The sequence below is a fragment of the Leucoraja erinacea genome, chromosome 9, assembly GCF_028641065.1.
Source record: "Leucoraja erinacea ecotype New England chromosome 9, Leri_hhj_1, whole genome shotgun sequence".
NCBI lineage: Eukaryota > Metazoa > Chordata > Chondrichthyes > Rajiformes > Rajidae > Leucoraja > Leucoraja erinaceus.
In genome coordinates this window covers 53050461-53069999 of record NC_073385.1, presented here as the reverse complement: position 1 = coordinate 53069999, position 19539 = coordinate 53050461, and the positions used below count along the sequence as shown (strand labels likewise).

Sequence of the window (19539 nt, the reverse complement as noted above, 5' to 3'; positions counted from 1 at the left end):
ATAATCAAATTGTCAATTATCACCATGACAGCTCCGTTACAGAAAATAATCTTGTCCAGAATACTGATGTAGACACTAATGATGTTCGAGCCAAGATTATTTGCAACAAATTTCAATAATTAAAACATTCTTTAATGTATTTAAGTCAAGGGATTTTATTCTTTGGGACAAGTACACAAATGACACTCCCAATAATTGACTCCTGAAAAGTGGCATATCACTATATTATCAATTACATACAATTATAAACTAAATAGAGAGTCCATTTTGTCCATTTATTGAGCAGAATGTTAACTCTGACTCGGCCACACAAGTAACATGACTGGACTTTAATCTGAAAAAGGAGTGTCAAAACGTTAGCAGAATTTTGGAGACGACGCCTAATCATTGTGACGGTAGGTCCCTGCTGAATGCAGGAAATTCATCGCACCAATTAGAAATGGATGGGTTCTGTGAACTGCAACCCACAAATATTTCTGTTGATCATATACAATGCAATACCTTAGTACTTAAAACAGAAATTGTTATAAAGACAAAATCAGTGAGAATTAATTTTTAAAAAGAGCAAACAAAAATCTGCCACTCTATGCAAACAATGACAATGGATTGATTCAAACTGTCAGGTTACTTTAGAATTTCCTGATAGGATCAATGATATTGGGTGCTAATATCAGCCTCTCAATCTACTGGACAAACACAAGCCAAATCAGCCAGAATCCACTTTACATAACAGAGCATTGTTTTGCTTATTGTCAACTGATGATCATCCATGATCATATTGAATGGATGCAGGCTCGAAGGGCCGAATGGCCTACTCCTGCACCTAATTTCTATGTTTCTATGTTGTGCAGAACCTATTCTCCTATTTCATGGAATGATTGAAAAGGTATTACACAAGTTTCTTAAGACCATTGTTGCTTTCATTTTAAAGTCATCAAATCAAGTTCCACCTTTTTACATGCCCATACAATACAAGGCCTTTTCTGCCTGATAACTCGTGGATGAAAATATTCTTTGGCACTATTCAGAGCCCTGGGAGTACTCCATGTGTCTTGAATCAACATTTTGTCCTCAATTAAATCAAAAGCAGTATGACTGATCGTTTACTTCATTGATTATTTGTGGCACCCTAATATATAAATATAACTTACCATTTGGCAATGTTTCACATGCACTTTATTGAATGCCAAGTGCTTTACATGTCATAAGATAAATAATTTAAATGTATTTACTTATTTAATTCCTCAAATACAGTAATTGATTCAGCTCTCAGGTTAAACTTTCTATATATCAAAAAGCTATCATCTAAGAAAAATCTTACATATTGAAAGTTAAGAGAAAAACTAAAATGAAAACCCAGCAAGGTAACATCTCGTTATCATTTTAAGAACACTAGCACTTGATTAAGACAAATTCCACTGATTTTCACAATAGCAAGAAAAAATAACTCTATTGGTTCTATACAGAAAGATTACAAAAGGTAGTTTCTGAAGATTTAACTGCAAAATTGAAAATCTGTTTGGAACTTTGTTGAGATAATTTCCCAATTATAATTCATACTGGTTACTATTTCAAAGTTGGGATAACATTGGATCTTTACTTTAATCGTGTTTCTAAACAGCACTTACCGGGCTATTTTTAAGAAGTTTTTCTTTTAATCAGAATTTTAACTGCTTCTGCTGGAAGCATTTTCCATATCACCCTCTTGAAAGTATTTCTTCAATTAATGATGATGGGTTTGCATTGTTTATAGTCTTTTCAATCTAAAGTATCCAAAGGCACTATAGGAAGTGGAGAATAGTTCTTATCCTGTTTAAATGTCAACCAATGCCACTATTTATCACATTACTATCAAGAAAACAATATGCTCCATTTGGAATCTGACCACGCAACTATAATGATTACACTTCAAAATTAATTGACTGTGAGAGATGTCTGCAACATCCAAAAGGAGATGAACATCAATATTTTTTCTCACCACATAAACCTGCCACCTACACGACAGGTCAAGTTATGTAACACCAGTGTTCTAAGCATATTCAACACTACTCAATTGCTGAGAAATTCAACATGCATTTTGCTGCTACACAGAATAGCCAAACAGCATAGGTCAACTTGGTCCTTGGTCAACAAAGTTATATTTAATTTTATGTCATCTGTAAGAAACAATCCAGAAAAAAAAAAATCACAAGATTCTCCACCACTTGCACAACTCATGAAACAATTCACATCACATACACATCAGATCATCCCCATAACTTTACCACATTTAAAAATTCTGTTGCAATCTTCTAAAGAATCCACTTATTTCTATTTGGTGGTTTTATTTTGATAAATGGGTCACGTAAATAACACAGGACTATGGAATATGAATATAAACGATTTGATGAAATAATTGAAGCCATAAACCTGGTATTAAGAAAATGTTTCAACAATTTGATTTGAACTCTCATGGTTCTTGGTTTCTTGGTCCTCCAAAATATTCCAAATTGAATTTAAACTGGAGGTAGTGAAGGGAGGGCTTAAGCCAGAAAGGGTTATTGGGAAGAAAGAGCTGCTTTAAATTTAGTTGCATCTGGTTGGGTAACTATAGTTGGATGGAGATTATTCCATGCTTTAATTGTGCGGGGGAAGAACGAATTGCTGTATACATCTGTCTTTGTAGCTGGGATCACAAATTGGATCGAATGCCCTCGTCTGCTCCTAATTGGTTTGGGTTTGGTGTAGGTCTTGTAGTCTATGTCGAGATGACCATTTAACATTTTGTAAAAACAGGTCAAACGGTGAGCTTCACGTCTGTCTTGGAGAGAGTTCCACCCCAAAGAATTCAGAAGTTTGGTGACACTCGCTTCTCTCTCATAGGTGTTAGTAACAAATCGAGCTGCCTGTCTTTGGACACGTTTGATGGAAGAATTTTTTTTATTTGTGTATGGGTCCCATGCTGCAACTGCGTAGTCCAAATGAGGTCTAACGAGGGTGAAGTATAGCTTCTCCTTGACAGAAGTTGAACAATGATGAAAGTTGCGCCTCAGAAAGTTTAGGACACCTGTTGCTTTCACCGTTGCATGATGAGTCTGACCATTCCAACGCAGATCATTCTGCAATTTGATGCCAAGATACTTGGTTTGTTTGGATTCTTCAAGGGTGGCACCAAGTATATTGTAAGATGTTTCGCCTGGATTCCTCTTTCTGGTGACACGCATAGTTTCACATTTGGAAGGGTTGAACTGCATGCCCCATTGTTGTGACCACTCAACCATAGTATCGAGATCCTTTTGGAGAGCATCTTCATCATCAGCCGACTTAATTGGACAGTACAGCAAACAATCATCAGCGAAAAGTCTGGTCATACTTGCGACTTTTTCATGGATGTCATTTATGTAAAGCAAAAATAGGTGTTGGCCAAGTACTGTGCCCTGAGGTGTACCACTCAACACTGGATGCCAATTGAGGCTCTTTCCGTTCACACACACCCACTGAAGACGTTTTGTCAGGAAACTGGAAATCCATTGTTTCGTGTTGGAACGAATACCATAGAAGTCAAGCTTCCGAAGCAGTCTCTAGTGTGGGATGACAACAAATGCTTAAGAAAAGTCCAGCACAACTAAATACGAGATGACGTTACTATCAAGGTGCTTGGCCAGGTCATTTGTCGTCAGGATAAGCTGAGACTCGTATGATCTATGCCTCCTAAATGCATGTTGGTTGTCAGCAAGAATGTTATGTTTGCTCACGTGTCGCATCAGATTACTATCAATTAAATGCTCCAGCAATTTGCAGCAAGTACTTGTTAATGAAACAGGACGATAATTCGCTGGGTTGGTGGCTGAACCCTTCTTAAAGAGAGGAGTGATGTTAGACTTCCCTACATACAAAATAACATTGAAAGTCTTAAGACCGATTTTTGCTGAACCGCTTATAAAGATAAATCATGCATAATTAAAACTGTGGTCAACTTGCACAAAACCTAACTTACTTTTGAGTAATATCTCATTTCTAATGATAGTCAAATGATAGCCAACTTTTGAGCATAGTAGTAGCCAAAAGCAAATATTAACTGCAGCCAAGAGCATATATTTAAAAAGTTGCAGTTTTGAATGACCAGAATCAAGCATATATTTTGACACTCACTCACCCTGATCCACTGCTGTTATTTCTTCTAGACGGTCCATCTTGCTGTTCAGTTTTTGCATTTCTTTCTGTCACCTCACTGTTGCTCCTATCCACTATTTCCCCTTCATCCAGTGTGCTGTGCAATCGATAGTTCACTGCTTTAAGTACAATAAATACAGCTGCTATGACAGCACTGTAGCTTCCAACAATGATCATGCTTGAAGGAAGGGCCTGCAAGAAGAGAAAATGCATACTAAATTGTTGGGTGAATGCATTATTGGGTGAATATAAATGAGTCACCTTTTGTCCACTGATTGCCTCTGATTAGCTACTTTTCTTAGTTTTATTTTAAAATGTACAAAGTATCGCAAACGTAATTCTGTCGAGGGATTACAGGTGGCAAGTGCAGAGCCACATCTATTTACCCAACAACCTACAATAAAAAGTTTTTTTCCCTGTTGCCAGCCGGGCAACCTAGGCAGCTTTTTAGGTTGCCAAATGACAGTTTAGGTGGTCATTTAAGACGGCTTGCATGACACATGCGATAATGTGCTCGGACAGAGTGCGTAGTTACCAGTCGTAATTATGGTCAATGAAGCATTCACGTATTATTTCTGCTTCAAATAAAGTCACAAACTAAACATATCTACCAATCAAGACATGATATATACCACAATGATATGCAGCAAAATTATAATACAGTATCTCAACTCTTTTTACACGTTGCAATAAATGCAATTTCCATTATTTCTTTCCACTTCCAAACAAAAATGTGGTTGGATTGTTCAGCGTATGATCAACCTCGGTGAGACCAAGCGCATCGTTTATAACATTGTTTACAGAGTACTCTGTTTACATATTCTGTTGTGCTGCTGCAAGTAAGGATTTAATTGGGACATGAGAATAAAAAACACTCTTGACTTACGTCGCTAATGCATGGGATAGAACTAGTGTAGGGTGATCGGTGTGCTCGGTGGGCCGAAGGGCCTGTTTCCACGCTGTATGTTTACATTAAACTAAAACACTAAAACCAGAGGAAATCTAAAGAAGGGTCTCTACCCGAAACGTCACCCAATTTCTTCTGTCCAGAGATGCTGGCTGCTCCATGGAGTTCCACCGCTCAATTAAAGCATGGAATTGTCTTCACCCTACTATAGGTACCCAACCAGAAGCAATTAAATTTAAGGTAGCTCTCTTTTTCCCCCCCAAGAACCCTTTTTTGTTTAAGTCCAAATCAAGAGTCAAGAGAGTTTTATTGTCATGTGTCCCAGATAGGACAATGAAATTCTTGCTCACTGCAGCACAACAGAATATGTAAACATAATACAGAACAGGAGATGAAAGTTCACTGTGTTTATATACCATAGACCATCTATCTATATTACTAAAAGTCTGATCTTGACCGCTTTTGGCCCGCTGTGCTGCGATTTCAGAGAGAATGCCGCCACCTACGGCTGTCATTTTTGGCCACCTCGATCAGAGCCCCCCTCCTCCTTCTGGGACCGGAGGATTTTTCCTATCGATGAAAAATCAGAGAGATATTAATGGGTTTTTTTAATCTCCATTCTCTCTGCTGCCCCTGCTGGCGGCAGAGGGGAGGGGCTATAAAAAAACCCGGAAGTGTAGTAACTCACTCAGTCTCTGCCAGACCCAGGAAGCGAGAGGGTCACAGCTCTCTGAGCTGCTAATAACATTGAACGGACGTCTACTACACGGTGAGTCCCCTCGATGTGACTAAGGTGGCTGCTGCCCAATTGTTTGCCTCGCCTTTTTACAAAGTTTGTGTTCACAAAATGAATTTTGGTTGTCAGGTGGCTGATGCTCAATTGTTTGCCTCGCCTTTTAAAAAAGGTTTGTGTTCACAAAATGAATTTTGGTTGTCGGGTGGCTGCAGCCAAATTGTTTGCCTTGGCTTGGCTTTTAAAATCGTTGCAATAGTTGGCTGCCACCCCAAGAGTCCATTCGGCCTACAATGTCTATACTAGCCCTCTGGAAACCAGTACCTTTGGCCTGCAATACCTATACTAGCACAACAGAAATCCCCCCCCCCCCTATATATATATATCTCTATCTATATTGGAATTGGTGGAGAGATGGAACATTGCGTTGGTGACCAGCCCTCCCGTGTGATGCTGGGACCCGACGGGTCCTACTATCTATATATATATATATACACACACATATACAATAAATAAACAGATAAAAATGCACTAGGCTGTTATTTTTCACAATTTGGTGATGGTGTTTAAATTACATTTTGAATATTTTTGGAGGACCAGGAAACCAAGAAGCAAGAGTTACTCCAGGGAGTTACTCCAGCTCCAGCAGTGATTCTGCGTTGGTTTTCAGCGGTCACGGCGAGTGGACAGCAATGGCAGCCAGATCTCCCACCATGCAAAGGGAGGGAGAAAGTGGCCGACACCGACCAGTTGCAGTGGCAGTGCGCATGTGCAGGGCGGCATATGCGCACAACCACGGCCGATGATGTTCTGGTCAAAGATCCTCACTATAGGATCTTTGGTGCTGGCCGTGGTTGTGCACAAGTGTAAGGCAGCCGGCCGTGCCGGTGGACGAGGAGCGGGCACAGGCCCGAGTAACGAACAGCGGGCGCAGACCCGAGTAATGGATAGCGGGCAGAGACCCGAGACATGGACAGGGATAGCAGGTGGAGAGTGACAGAGAGAGAGAGAGAGAAAGGTAAAGGGACTGTGGGTTTCCATTGGCAACCGGGCAACCACTAATTTCAAGCCCTGTCATACCGCTGGGGTGTAAACTTCCCAAGCGAAATATGAGGTGCTGCTCCTCCAATTTACGGTGGGCCTCACTCTGGCCATGGAGGAGGCCCAGGACAGAAAGGTTGGATTCGGAATGGGAGGGGGAGTTGAAGTGCTGAGCCACCTGGAGATCAGGTTGGTTATTGCGAACCGAGTGGAGGTGTTGGGCGAAGCGATTGCCAAGCCTACGCTTGGTCTCACCGATGTAAAGCAGCTGACATCTAGAACAGCGGATGCAATAGAAGAGGTTGGAGGAGGTGCAGGTGAACCTCTGCTGCACCTGGAAAGACTGCTTGGGTCCTTGAATGGAGTCAAGGGGGGAGGTAAAGCGACAAGTGTAGCATTTCCTGCGGTTGCAAGGGAAAGTGCCAGGAGAGGGGGTGGTTTGGGTGGGAAGGGACGAATTGGCCAGGGAGTTATGGAGGGAGCGGTCTCTGCGGAAAACAGACAAGAGAGGCGATGGGAATATGTGGCCAATGGTGGGATCCCGTTGGATGTGGCGAAAATGTCAGAGGATTATTTGTTGTATGTGACGGCTGGTTGAGTGGAATGTGAGGACAAGTGGGACTCTGCCCTTGTTACGAGTGGGGGGATGGGGAGAGGGGGGAGTGAGGGCAGTGTTGCGGGGTATGGAATAAACCGTGGTGAAAGCCTCATCTATGGTAGAGGAGGGGAACCCCCGTTTCCTGAAGAATGAGGACATCTCCGATGCCCTGGTGTGGAACACCTCATCCTGGGCGCAGATGCGGCGTAGACGGAGGAATTGGGAGTAGGGGAATAGAGTCCTTACAGGAAGCTGGGTGGGAAGAAGTGTAGTCCTGGAGCAAAGAGTTGTATAGGGCCCTAGTGAGACCACACCTGGGGAGTCAGTGGGTTTATAGTAAATGTCAGTGGATGGAGATAGTGAGGTCGAGAAATGGTAGGGAAATGTCAGAAATGGTCCAGGTGTATTTGAGTGCCGGATGGAAGTTAGAGAGAGGGGGGGGGGGGGGGGGGGGGTGGGGGGGGTGTGTGTGTGGGGGGGGGGTGGTGTGGGTGTGTGTGTGTGTGTGTGTGTGTGTGTGTGTGTGTGTGTGTTTTTTATTGGGATTATATTATGATGGTTTAAAAAATGAAGAAGTCCCGTTTATCCCAAACAACTAGATTTTTAGAACAATTTCATCAATTCATAGTCTTCATTTGGTCACTATAGCTGTGTATCAGAAGCAAGTTATTCTTGTAATGGGGCGATTTTCTTTTTTTTTTTCATTTCAATATTGCTTTGCGTGATGTGTCTGCTCTTTAAATACCAATTTAAACTGGGTGAACAGAAGACAAATAGTAAGAAATGATTTTAATAACTGACAAAAATGACAAATATGTGTTAAGATAGTGAAAGAATAAGCAATGTCTAAGAAAGCAGATCATTGCTGGATCATTTTAAGTGCAATTTATAAGAAGCATTCAGTTTGTCATTTGCTATGAAAGTTTAGAGCAGAGGTGTAAGGTGAGAGGGAAGTAGCTGCAAGAGAAAGTGATGCAGGTAGGAACAATCACAACATTTCTTGTCATCTGGAATGAGCAAGACAGAGGGACGTGGAATTATTGCAAGGAAGTGCGATTGGTATTGCAGGCATTATGGTCAGCATGGATAAGGTGAGCCGAAAGGTATGTTTCTAAGCTAGGCAATGCCATCATATATATCTTGTCTTCATATTATAAATTTGACTATGTTATAAAATAACATAATAATAGGAGAATAATACTCTGAAATTAAATGCGATTTGATTCCTCCATGGCCAGAGAGATGCCGACCGTAAATTGGAGGAGCAGCAGCTCATATTTCGCTTGGGCAGTTTACACCCCAGCAGTATGAACATTTCAGGTTAATGTTCTCTCCTCCCCTACCCAGCTCTCCCTCAGCCCACTGTCTCCGCCTCTTCCTTTCTTCTCCCCCCCCCCCCACATCGGTCTGAAGAAGGGTCTCGACCCGAAACGTCGCTTATTTCCTTTGCTCCATAGATACTGCCTCACCTGCTGAGTTTCTCCAGCATTTTTGTCCACCTTCGATTTTCCAGCATCTGCAGTTCCTTCTTAAATAATTATGTATTGTTGTTATTTGTCTTTCATCAAGATATCGGCCCAGTTTATATTTAGATGTGCAATAAATACAACAAGCTTATTAGTATTTCAAAAATACATATGTATATATAAAAATAATATAAATAAAATAGTTTACAAAGTATGCCTGTACTAAATGTCTCTTGCTCCTGATATTTTAAACTTTGTACCTGATTTTTTACTGTGGCAATATAATTTGTCCTGAGCATTTGGAATCCACAAATAATAATTTGGAAAATCAAAAGAATATTGTCCAATGAATTGTATGGACATAATGATATGATATTTGTTTATAAGCAATCAAGTAGTAAGAACAAATAATGTCCAAAATCCAGAATATGAAAAGATAATATGAATGTCAAGTCAAGTCAAGTCAAGTTTATTTGTCACATACACATACGAGATGTGCAGTGAAATGAAAGTGGCAATGCTCGCGGACTTTTGTGCAAAAGACAAACAACCAAACAAACTATAAACACAATCAATACACACATATTCTTTTACATAATAAATAATGGAAGGAAAAACGTTCAGTAGAGTTAATCCCTGGTGAGATAGGCGTTTACAGTCCGAATGGCCTCTGGGAAGAAACTCCTTCTCAACCTCTCCGTTCTCACCGCATGGCAACTGAGGCGTTTGCCTGACTGTAGCAACTGGAACAGTCCGTTGCAGGGGTGGAAGGGGTCTCTCATGATATTGTTGGCTCTGGAGTTGCACCTCCTGATATTGTTCGAGCAGTAGAATATGTGTTGTCTTGTGATTCCCATAATACAGAATAATCACATCGGTACGGTGAGTATGTTGAAAGGAGACTGAAAACTGTAATGTCAAGGTTCAGGAACAGCTTTCTCCCAACAACCATCAGCCTATTGAACACTACGAACTCCAACTAAAATTCCAATCTACAAATTGCCATGGTTGCACTTGGGAGTTAGGGCTTTGTTTATGCAATATTTCAAGTTTGTTTTAAACTTTTTTTTGTTTATTATATTATCTATTAAGTACTGTGTTTACAAAACTGTTGTGCTGCTGCTGCAAGTAAGAATTTCATTGTTCGATTTTCGTACATATGTCGATTAAACACTCTAGACCAAGAAGGGATCATGGGCCAAGTATAGGCTTTGGCACGGTGAGAGTGAACGCTGACGCGATTAGCTGCCGCTGCTCTCTCTTTGAATTGTATATTGTTGATGTCCCTACTACTTCTTTTTTGTTTCATTTTGTTTATATATTTGTAATTTGCTTGTTTTAATCTGTAAGGTGTCCTTGAGAGTTCTGAAAGGCGCCCATAAATAAAATGCACTATTATTATTATTATGTTTAAGGAGAATCTAAAGAATTCAAGGGAAATGGGTAAGGACACGAGGGGTTGTGCTATTGGGAGAGATTGAGCAGGCTGGGACATTGTTCCTTTGTGTGCAAGAGGATGAGATTGACTTTATAGAAGTATATAAACTCATGAGGTGAATTAATAGGAAGGATGCACATAATCTTTTATCTCAGGGTAGGGGAATTAAGTTAGAGGGCATTGGTTTATGGTGAGAAGGGAAAGATTTAATAGGAACTTGAAGGGACCACAAATTTCACTGTGCATGTGACAATAAATGTCTCTTGAATCTCTTGAAGGGGGACTAGAATTTTGTATTGTCTTCGATGATATGGGCTGCTTTTTTGAAACAGCACCTCCTACAGATCTTTTCGATGAAGGGGAGGTAAGCACCTGGGTTAGATTGGGCAATGTCGACCACTCACTGTGGTCTTCTACATTCCTGGGTGTTTGAGTTGCGAACCAGGCCTAATACCTACAGAGGTTCGATAGAGTATTTGTCGATATATCAAATCTCCTCAATCTTCTAAGGAAGAGGTGTTCATGAGATTTCTTTGTGGTTGCAACAATTTTCTGGGCCAAAGACAGATCTATGGATAGAGATATGCAAGCCCAGGAACTTGTTGACTCACTCCACCGTCAAACCATTGAGGAAGATAGGTTTGTGGATCCTTGGCTGTCCCCTCCTGGATTCAACAATCAGCTCTTTGATTTTGCTGTCATTGAGAGCAAGATTATTGGGCTGGCATAATTATAATCAGTATTTCAATTCTGTACTCAGATTCGTCAATACACACTGTTCAACCAACAACGGTGGCATCGTCTGCGACTTTAAAGATGGTACTGTGTCTGGCTGCACAGTCATGGGCATAGAGAGTAAAACAAGGGAATGAGTACCCCTAGGTTTGCCATTCACCCTAACAGGATCCGTTGTGCCCTTGATCTCCCTCTCTCACTTTTAAAACCCTCCCATTTGACCGATGTGCGTTTACCTGCAGACAGTCTTGAGGGGTGCACCTATGATGATGGTTAATCCACTTTCAAAGAACTATAACTGTGCACTTATACCCCTGGATCTCTCTGTTCTACAAGACCCTCCAGCCCCTCAACGTTAATTGGCTATATAATCCCTAACAATTGAAGGGTACCATGATTGAAAAATATCAATGTTTATGTGGTCCCGGCAAGGTATTTTGAGAAGTTTCTCTTCTGGCTTTCAGTCTCAAATGGGATTGCAAGGCATTGCCTCAGGAATAAAGGGTCATTATTTGAGACTGAGGGGAGGAGAAAATCTTTTTCTTTTTTTTTAAATCAAAGAGTGTGTATCTTTGGTATTGCCTTTTCTAAAAGCTATGATCCTTCAGTTTTCAGATCTCGACCCGAAACATCACCTATTCCTTCACTCCATAGATGCTGCCTCACCTGCTGAGTTTCTCCAGCATTTTTGTCTACCTTTTGATTTTTCCAGCATCTGCACTTCTTTCTTAAATAATCCTTCAGTTTTCAAGTACATTCAAGGCAAAGACAAATAGATTGTTTGGCGCCAAGGACAACAAGGGATATTGGGTGGGAGGGAACTGCAGATGATGGTTTGCACCGAAGGTAAACACAAAATGTAGGACGGTGTTGCAGATACAGTACTCAGCGATCATTTCACTGAACACCTCTGCTCAGTTTGCCAAGGCCTACATGATATCCCTGTTGCTAAACACTTGGACTCCCCATCCCATTACCATACTGACCCTTCTGTCCTGGGTCTCCTCCACTGTCAGAGTGAGGCCCAACAAATTGGAGGAACAGCACCTCATCTTTGCCTGAGCACCTTACAACCTTACAACGCTCTTAACGCCTAGTGACTCTCACTTTCCTTTCTCCATCCTTCCCCCATCCTAGTTTTCCGACCAGTCTGACTGTCCTCTTGATTACATTTTTTTCTTTGTATGCCTCGATGTCACCTTCCCTGAGCTAACAATTATCTATTTTACATTATCCTTGATCTATGTCCCCTTTAATCTCTCGTTTACACACCTTACCCTTCCATATGTCTGTGTCTCCCTCTGGCCTGACTCTCAGTCTAAAGAAGGGTCTCAAACCAAAATGTCACCCATTTGTTCTATCCAGAGATGTTGCCTATCCCGCTGAGTTACTCCAGCATTTTGTGTTTATCTTCTTTAAGGGATATTGGGACGAAACTAGAATGTGCACTTTATCTTGATAAATACTCTAAGGACATTATCGCCAACTACTACTATTTTGGGGGGTTTTGTGAGGTATAGACAAAAACATAAATGAGCTAATTGTAAATAAATTGGCTTATTGCAAGTTTCTCTTTTTGTAAGATTACTTTTACCAGAATATAGTTACAAAAATTACTTTGGTTCTGTCATAAATGCATTCAAGATAATGGCACAATTATATGTAAAGTAGTGCAATTAATCCATGTTAACAACGGACGATAGTCTTTGATGGGAAGTTTGCGAGGGAAGGGAAAAAATAAACTGACGTCTGCTTTTAAATGTTCAGAAACCAAGACAAACAATTGCACATTGCCAAAGGGACTGTGGGATAATTCAGAGAACACTACTGCGGCAGGTTAATCCAGCCAACAATTTAGCATGATCATACACACAGTCCAAAAACAGTGAAAAAAACTTAGAGGGGCCTACACACAGAAGATAGAAGATTTCTAATGTTTGTCTGATCACTAGTTTAGAGATACAGCATGGAAACAGGCCCTTCGGCTCGGAGTCCATGCTGACTTTCGATTACCCAGTCACAGTAATTCTGTTATCCAATTTACGCATAGACACGAGGAAAAGTTTACAGAAGTTAATTAACCAACAAACTCAGACGTCTTCAGAATGTGGGAGGAAACCAGAGCACCTGGAGGACACCCATGCAGTCACAGGGAAAACATGCAAACTCCACACGGAGAACACCCAAGATCAGGATCAATCTCGGGACTCTGGCGTTATGAGGCAGCAGCTCTAACAGCTGCACCACTGTGCTGCCCACTACTCTTACCAAAACCCCAACAGGTTTTATTTTGTAAATGTGTTATGTTTGTTCAAATAACCCATGAACATGAGTTGACTCCAAATGCTTCTGCTGCCAAAATATTTTGTGGTGGTCAGGCTGCAGACTTGTGGATGCATGCAAAATTGTTTCCAAGTTAGCTTATGAAAACATTTTTGTAGCCCAACAGTCCAAACAAGTATAACCAAGAAGCCTCCCAATCTGTTGTCATCTGTCCATGTCTTTCAGAGATTTTTCGTGACTCACTAAATTACTGCAGTACTTTGAGTTCTACACAAGTATAAACAAAAGTTAAGCCACTCCTCCAAATTCTGTATTATAAAACAAAATTTGACACAAAGCCAGTAAAGCGTTATGAGCTGTCTAAGTTCAGTGAAACAGTTTGGTTTTGAGGAGGATCTTGGAGAAAGATAGATAGGTAAAAATAATTTTGTTGTACAGATTCTTTCTCTTTGTCTGCTTTCCATGTGTATCATATCCATGAGACCCATCTCCTGCTCCCTCAACTCATTTATCAGCAAACCTCTGCTGAGCATTCAACTTCCTTTGCTGACTGAGACTGTTATTTGTTTTTTCTCCTCAAATGATGTACTCTCACCTCAGATTGGCATTAATGTATTCAAAAATAAAATTTAAATGGATTCCTCCCCTTTCACAGTAATTTCAGTTCGGACAAATCCCTCAACACAGGAATCAATCCAACAATCTATGCTTCATTGACCACTAATTACAGAGAACATGATACAACTTTGGTTGAAATTGGAAAAAAAGACAAATTATTTCACCTGGATTTGCTTTTTATTATAAGTGTTAACTTCCAAAACCACAGTGGAAGTTTTTACTGTTAGCATCCATGTAATGTTTCAACAAAGTAAGCATTAAATCTAGAGTGCAGCCAAGAATGTCTCAATGTCTCCAGTATGAGAAACCGATTCGGTCTGGAAAGAGCTCTTAATAATTATAAATATTTACTGATTTTTATGGAGCTTGGGTTTAATCTTTAAAATTTACCCGTCATTTCAAGATTTTTAGCAAGTTTCTCAAAAAGAAAAGTGTATTAAGTAGCTACCAATCAGCTAACTTTCACCCAACACTCAGAAAATAGTGCTGTAAATTGTTCTCAAGATTAGAGACGATGCAAAATGAGGTTGTTTTGTCGTCAAATTCAGGCAATAAATCCTCCCTCAATGACTTTCAGCTGTGGAAAACAGAAGCCAGGCAGTGGAGACCTGATCAAGGTTCAACTTCCTTCATTCCCAAACCTTCACGACCTACATGAATACTTTAATGCCACGGGTGACCCAACAATTGCAAAACATAATAAGATAGCTGCACTAAAATTTAAATTAAACCAGATTCTCTCTGCAAAAATTATTAGGGTATTTCAATATAATAAACAAAAAAATGTTTGAATTTGGTGATAAACCACACAAACTGCTAGCACGCCAACTCCGCAAATTAGAGAATGACTGTACAATACACAAAATTAGATCAGAAAAAGGAGATTTGCTTACATTGCCTAAAGATATTAATGAAAGATTCTTACAATTCTACCAAACACTATATTCATCAAAAACAACAGTAGATCCTGCAAAGATGAAAAGCTTTCTTGAGAATTGCAATCACCCATTTCTTAATGAGGGGGAACGGGATGAATTAGGCGCAGAGATAACAACAAAATACATCGTAGAGACTATTAAATCATTGAAAAGTGGAAAAACTCCTGGCCCAGATGGACTTAGTAAAGAATTTTATTAAAAAAATTAATGATTTAATTTCTCCACGCTTACAAGCCCTTTATATTCAAGCATTTAAAGAACAGACTTTACCACAAACTCTTGCTGAATCAACTATTACATTAATTCAAAAAAAAGATAAAAATCTCAAGGAGCCTGGATCCTATAGGGCAATAGCCCTTTTAAATGCGGATCAGAAGATACTAGCTAAGACTTTGGCTGGTAGATTAAGCCTAGGTATCGGTAAACTAATACATCCAGATCAAACTGGTTAATACCTAAACAACACTAATTTTATAATTTGAGACGTTCGTTTAACATAATATATTTGCAGAGAATGACAATTGAAGATCTAACAATTATTTCTCTAGATGCAGAAAAAGCTTTCGACCAAGTGCAATGGTCTCATCTTTTCACAGCGTTGGAAAAATTCCAACTGGGAGAAAACTTTACTTTATGGGTGAAGCTTTTATACACTAATCCGACAGCTAGAAAACTGACAAATCAAATGCTTTCACCTAAATTTTATTTATCTAGGGGTAACAGACAAGGATGTGCTCTTTCTCCAATGTTATTTGCTTTAGCCATAGAACCCCTTGCCGAGAGTATCAGGTTCATTCAGGCATTTATGGATATAATACCAAATATACCTCCAATAAAATGTTGTTATATGCATATAAGAATGTCAGAGGGCTGCCCTATCTAACGATATCTCAAAGACGCTTCCTTGACTATGGTTTAATAACTGCGAAAAAACTTATACTTAAATTCTGGAAAAAGATAACGGTTCCCACAGTGAAGATGTGGATCACAGAAATGACCGAGACACTGCATCAAGAAAAAATAAGGCTCTTCTTAACAAAGTCGACAAATCAGATCAATTTTCCAAAATATGGCCTCCTTTCATTGAATTTCTTCAACAACATAATGGTTGAACACAAAATCAAAACCGACGCAGGGTCGGGTGAGGGGGCGTAGGGAAGGGTAGTGGGATATATCTCCTTCTTTCACTTCTTCGTTAGTTCTGGGGTTTTTCTTTTTTCTTTTTCGTGTCTTCCTCGAAATTCTTTCTTTTCTTTTTCTTGTCTTCTTTCTTTCCCTTTTTTTATTTTGCCTTTTTTCCGATTTAGTTATTAGTTTATAAAATGTTAAAATTGAAGCAGTACAAAAATTGTATAATTGTTATGTCGATTACTTTCTCCTTGTACAATTACTTCTAATAAAATTAATAATGCCTGACTGGTCTTCCTCATCATATTCTTTGGTTTTAATTCATTTTCAAATTTTGTTTTATCTGATCAGAATGCTGGCATGTTTAAGAGTTTGTTGCCCGAGAAATATATTTTCTTCCACAATAATTAACAGGATCCATTGTGATCACAGAAGCTTGAAGATAATTTACTGAAAATTACTAGTTAGTAATTAAGTGTCTGGTGTGCGTTTCCAAAAAAAATTGACAAGTACAGGTGCACAACCTTTTATCCGAAGATCCAAATAACGAAAACCTCCGAATAGCGGACATTTTTTCGGTCCTTGAACAAAGGTCCTTGAAAACGTTCACCGAGGGCGGCCCACAGAGGTGACAGCGGAACCTCCGGTCGGTCCTCGAAGAATGGGGAACTAAATCCACATTCATAAAAGAGAAGGTGAGGGTATATTGCGCGGGAGGGTTAATAATTGACAATATGCTGCTGCCTGCCCACTGAGTTAAAAAGTTCCCACGGTAGACTCACGATACACAGTGTATCGTGAGTCTTGCGTGGGAACTTTTTAACTCAGCGGGCAGGGAGCAGCAGATTGTCGCTCCCTTCAGTTTCACCCCACCTACACCCCTCTGCTTCCCAGCCATGTGTGTGACCCCTTCCCTCCCCTCTCCAGCTCCCCGCCCATTGCACCGGCGCGGGGGCTTTGCACTGTCTTCACGTCGGCGATGCCAGCATACAATGCCAGTCACCGGAGACGTCAGGACCAACGGGACACCGACCCCCAGGCCCATTGCAAGCACAGAGATCCCAGAGACCCACAGCCAGCAGCAGCCCAGCCCCATTCCAACTCCAGAGGAAAACTGCAAACTGGCCGGAGACATCAGGACCACCAGAAGCCGCTCCCCGATGGGCCGCTATGGCGACAAGTGGCAGTTCGCCCACAGCCCGAGCTGTGCCCCCTCATCGGGACACTGACCCCCAGGCCCACTGCAAGCAAGGAGATCCCAGATCAGCAACTTCAGCCCAGCCCCGCTCCAACTCCAGAGGAACACGCTCCCCGTATGGGCAGAAGCTGATGGTGTGCAAGGTACGTCTTGTTCTTGGGGTGGCGCAGCTCGGGCTGTGGGCGAACTGCCACTAGTCGCCGTAGCGGCCCATTGGGGAGCGGATTCCTCTGGAGTTGGAGGGGGAGGGGGGGTATTGTGCTGTTTGATCGCCCCCTGCTATCCCAGGGACAGGGAGACAGGTCGTTCACCGAGGGCGGCCCGCAGAGGTGACAGCGGAACCTCCGGTCGGTCCTCGAAGAAAGGAACTAAATCCCCATTCATAAAAGAGAAGGTGAGGGTACATTGCGCGGGAGAGTAGGAATCCCAAGACAAAGTTGAGTGAGCGTTCACCGAAGGTGGCCCGCAGAGGTGACATCGGTCCTGGAAGAAAGGGGAACTAAATCCCCTTCATAAAAGAGAGGTGGAGGATATATTGCCCGGGAGGGTATATCGCCTACCTGGAAGAAACCGGACATTTTTTCCAGGATGTCGTCTGCACACCAAAGCTCACGTTTGGCGCCAAACGCACGTCGCCTCTGCTGCACACGGATATAAGAGTGTGAAAATGTCACCTAAGGGCATGTAGCCCCGCTAGGGTGACATGAGTGCGAGAGGTGATTCAATGCTGCGGTCACATTTACAAATTCAGGAATTCATTCAACACACTGCATTTCATACAGACATTTATTCTGCAAGAAAAAACTACATTGAAGACTCAAACTCGCGACCGAGGAACTGCCGGGATCAAGGCGCAAACTCGCGACCTTGCGGATATGAGCCAAGGACTGAGCCAGCCATTAAAATCTACGCAAATAAATTTCCATTCCGAAGGCCGACAAATTCCGAATTACGAAAAGTGTCTGGTCCCAAGGCTTTCGGATACAAGGTTGTGCACCTGTATTATGTACTTAAGGACAAAAATAATCAAATTACTTTCTGGGTCAGGGAATGCCTTGGAAATTGCATGCTTTTTTTTTTTTTGCTGTTTCACTTCCAATTGCCCAGCTCCAAGATGTACTTTGATCTAAGGAAAAAGAAAATACCTCTAACATAGCAAGAGTACAGTGTAAAAGAACCAAAGTAATCACATAAAAACAAAACAAACTGGAACTGTGTACACAAGGAGATTTGGCAAGGATCAACAGTACACGCAGGCTGTTCTATAAATATATAGTTGAAATGAGACATTATATCAATATTACAACCCTAGATATTCAAAAATAGATTAAAAAACTCAAAACTATCCAAATAAATCTGAAATGCATGTTGTAGCGGCATGGTGTTCATTATTCACTTTCAACTTTTTTTTCTGTCTCCCAAACCAATACCATAAAGTACCCATGATTTTCCTCTGGTCTATGCATTCTACATATGATCAAATATGTAATAAGAAATGGAAGCCAAATGAATAGCATTATTTCCAAGAATTCCATGTGGAGTCTAACAAAAGGCTGAGGTCAGTTAGATTCGTAATCTCTATTTCCATTAAAAGAAAATAGGTTAAGCAACTTAAGCTTGACAGTTCTTACTGGTACAAAAAGCGTGTGCGCGTGCGCAGCTCAAACCAGAAGCTTAAGATAGAAAATATTACTGAACTAATCTATATTTAAGGTATAACACTAGCACAGATGGGTTCTTGTGATCAGGAAGCTCCACCAGTATCAATGTATTTGCTTAGTATCATCAGTACTCGCAGCAGCATCGAAAAACATGAGCTAGACAGACACCTGTTGAACGTGCATTATTTCTTCATTCAACATAAAATTATATAAAATAGTGCTGCACTGTGCCGCAGCAGGAGAGTCGCTGCCTTACAGCTCCAAAGGCCCGAGTTCGATACGGGCGGCAGGTGTTGTCTGTATGGAGTTTTCACATTCCACCTGTGACCATGTTGGTTTTTTCCGGGTTCTCCAGTTTCCTCCCACACTCCAAAGATGTATAAGTTTAAGCTATGAAGACAGACCGGCAATGAAAATAAGACATACAAAGGTACAGAAATCTCCCAGGCCAGACCAGATATATCCAAGGACAGAGTAGGAAGCCAAAGAAGAAATTAAGGAAGTCCCGGCTGAGACATACGAATCATTAGAACCTGGTGAGGTGCCAGACGACTGGAGGGAGATGATTGTTGGGTGTCTATTTAAGAAATTCTGCAAACAAAAAACAGGGAACTATCGACCAGTAAGCACAATATCTGTAAGG

At 40.9% G+C, this 19539-nt stretch overlaps 1 protein-coding gene across 3 annotated transcripts in view; it reads right to left on the bottom strand.

Moving 5' to 3' along the window:
* The window catches only part of pcnx1 (pecanex 1), a 211281-nt gene that overhangs the window by 162120 nt on the left and 29622 nt on the right, over window positions 1-19539 (bottom strand). For all 3 annotated transcript variants that reach the window (XM_055640828.1, XM_055640829.1, XM_055640830.1), the window contains exon 2: window positions 4136-4344. In XM_055640828.1, the coding sequence (XP_055496803.1) occupies window positions 4136-4344 (209 nt within the window). The remainder of the gene's footprint in view (window positions 1-4135; window positions 4345-19539) is intronic.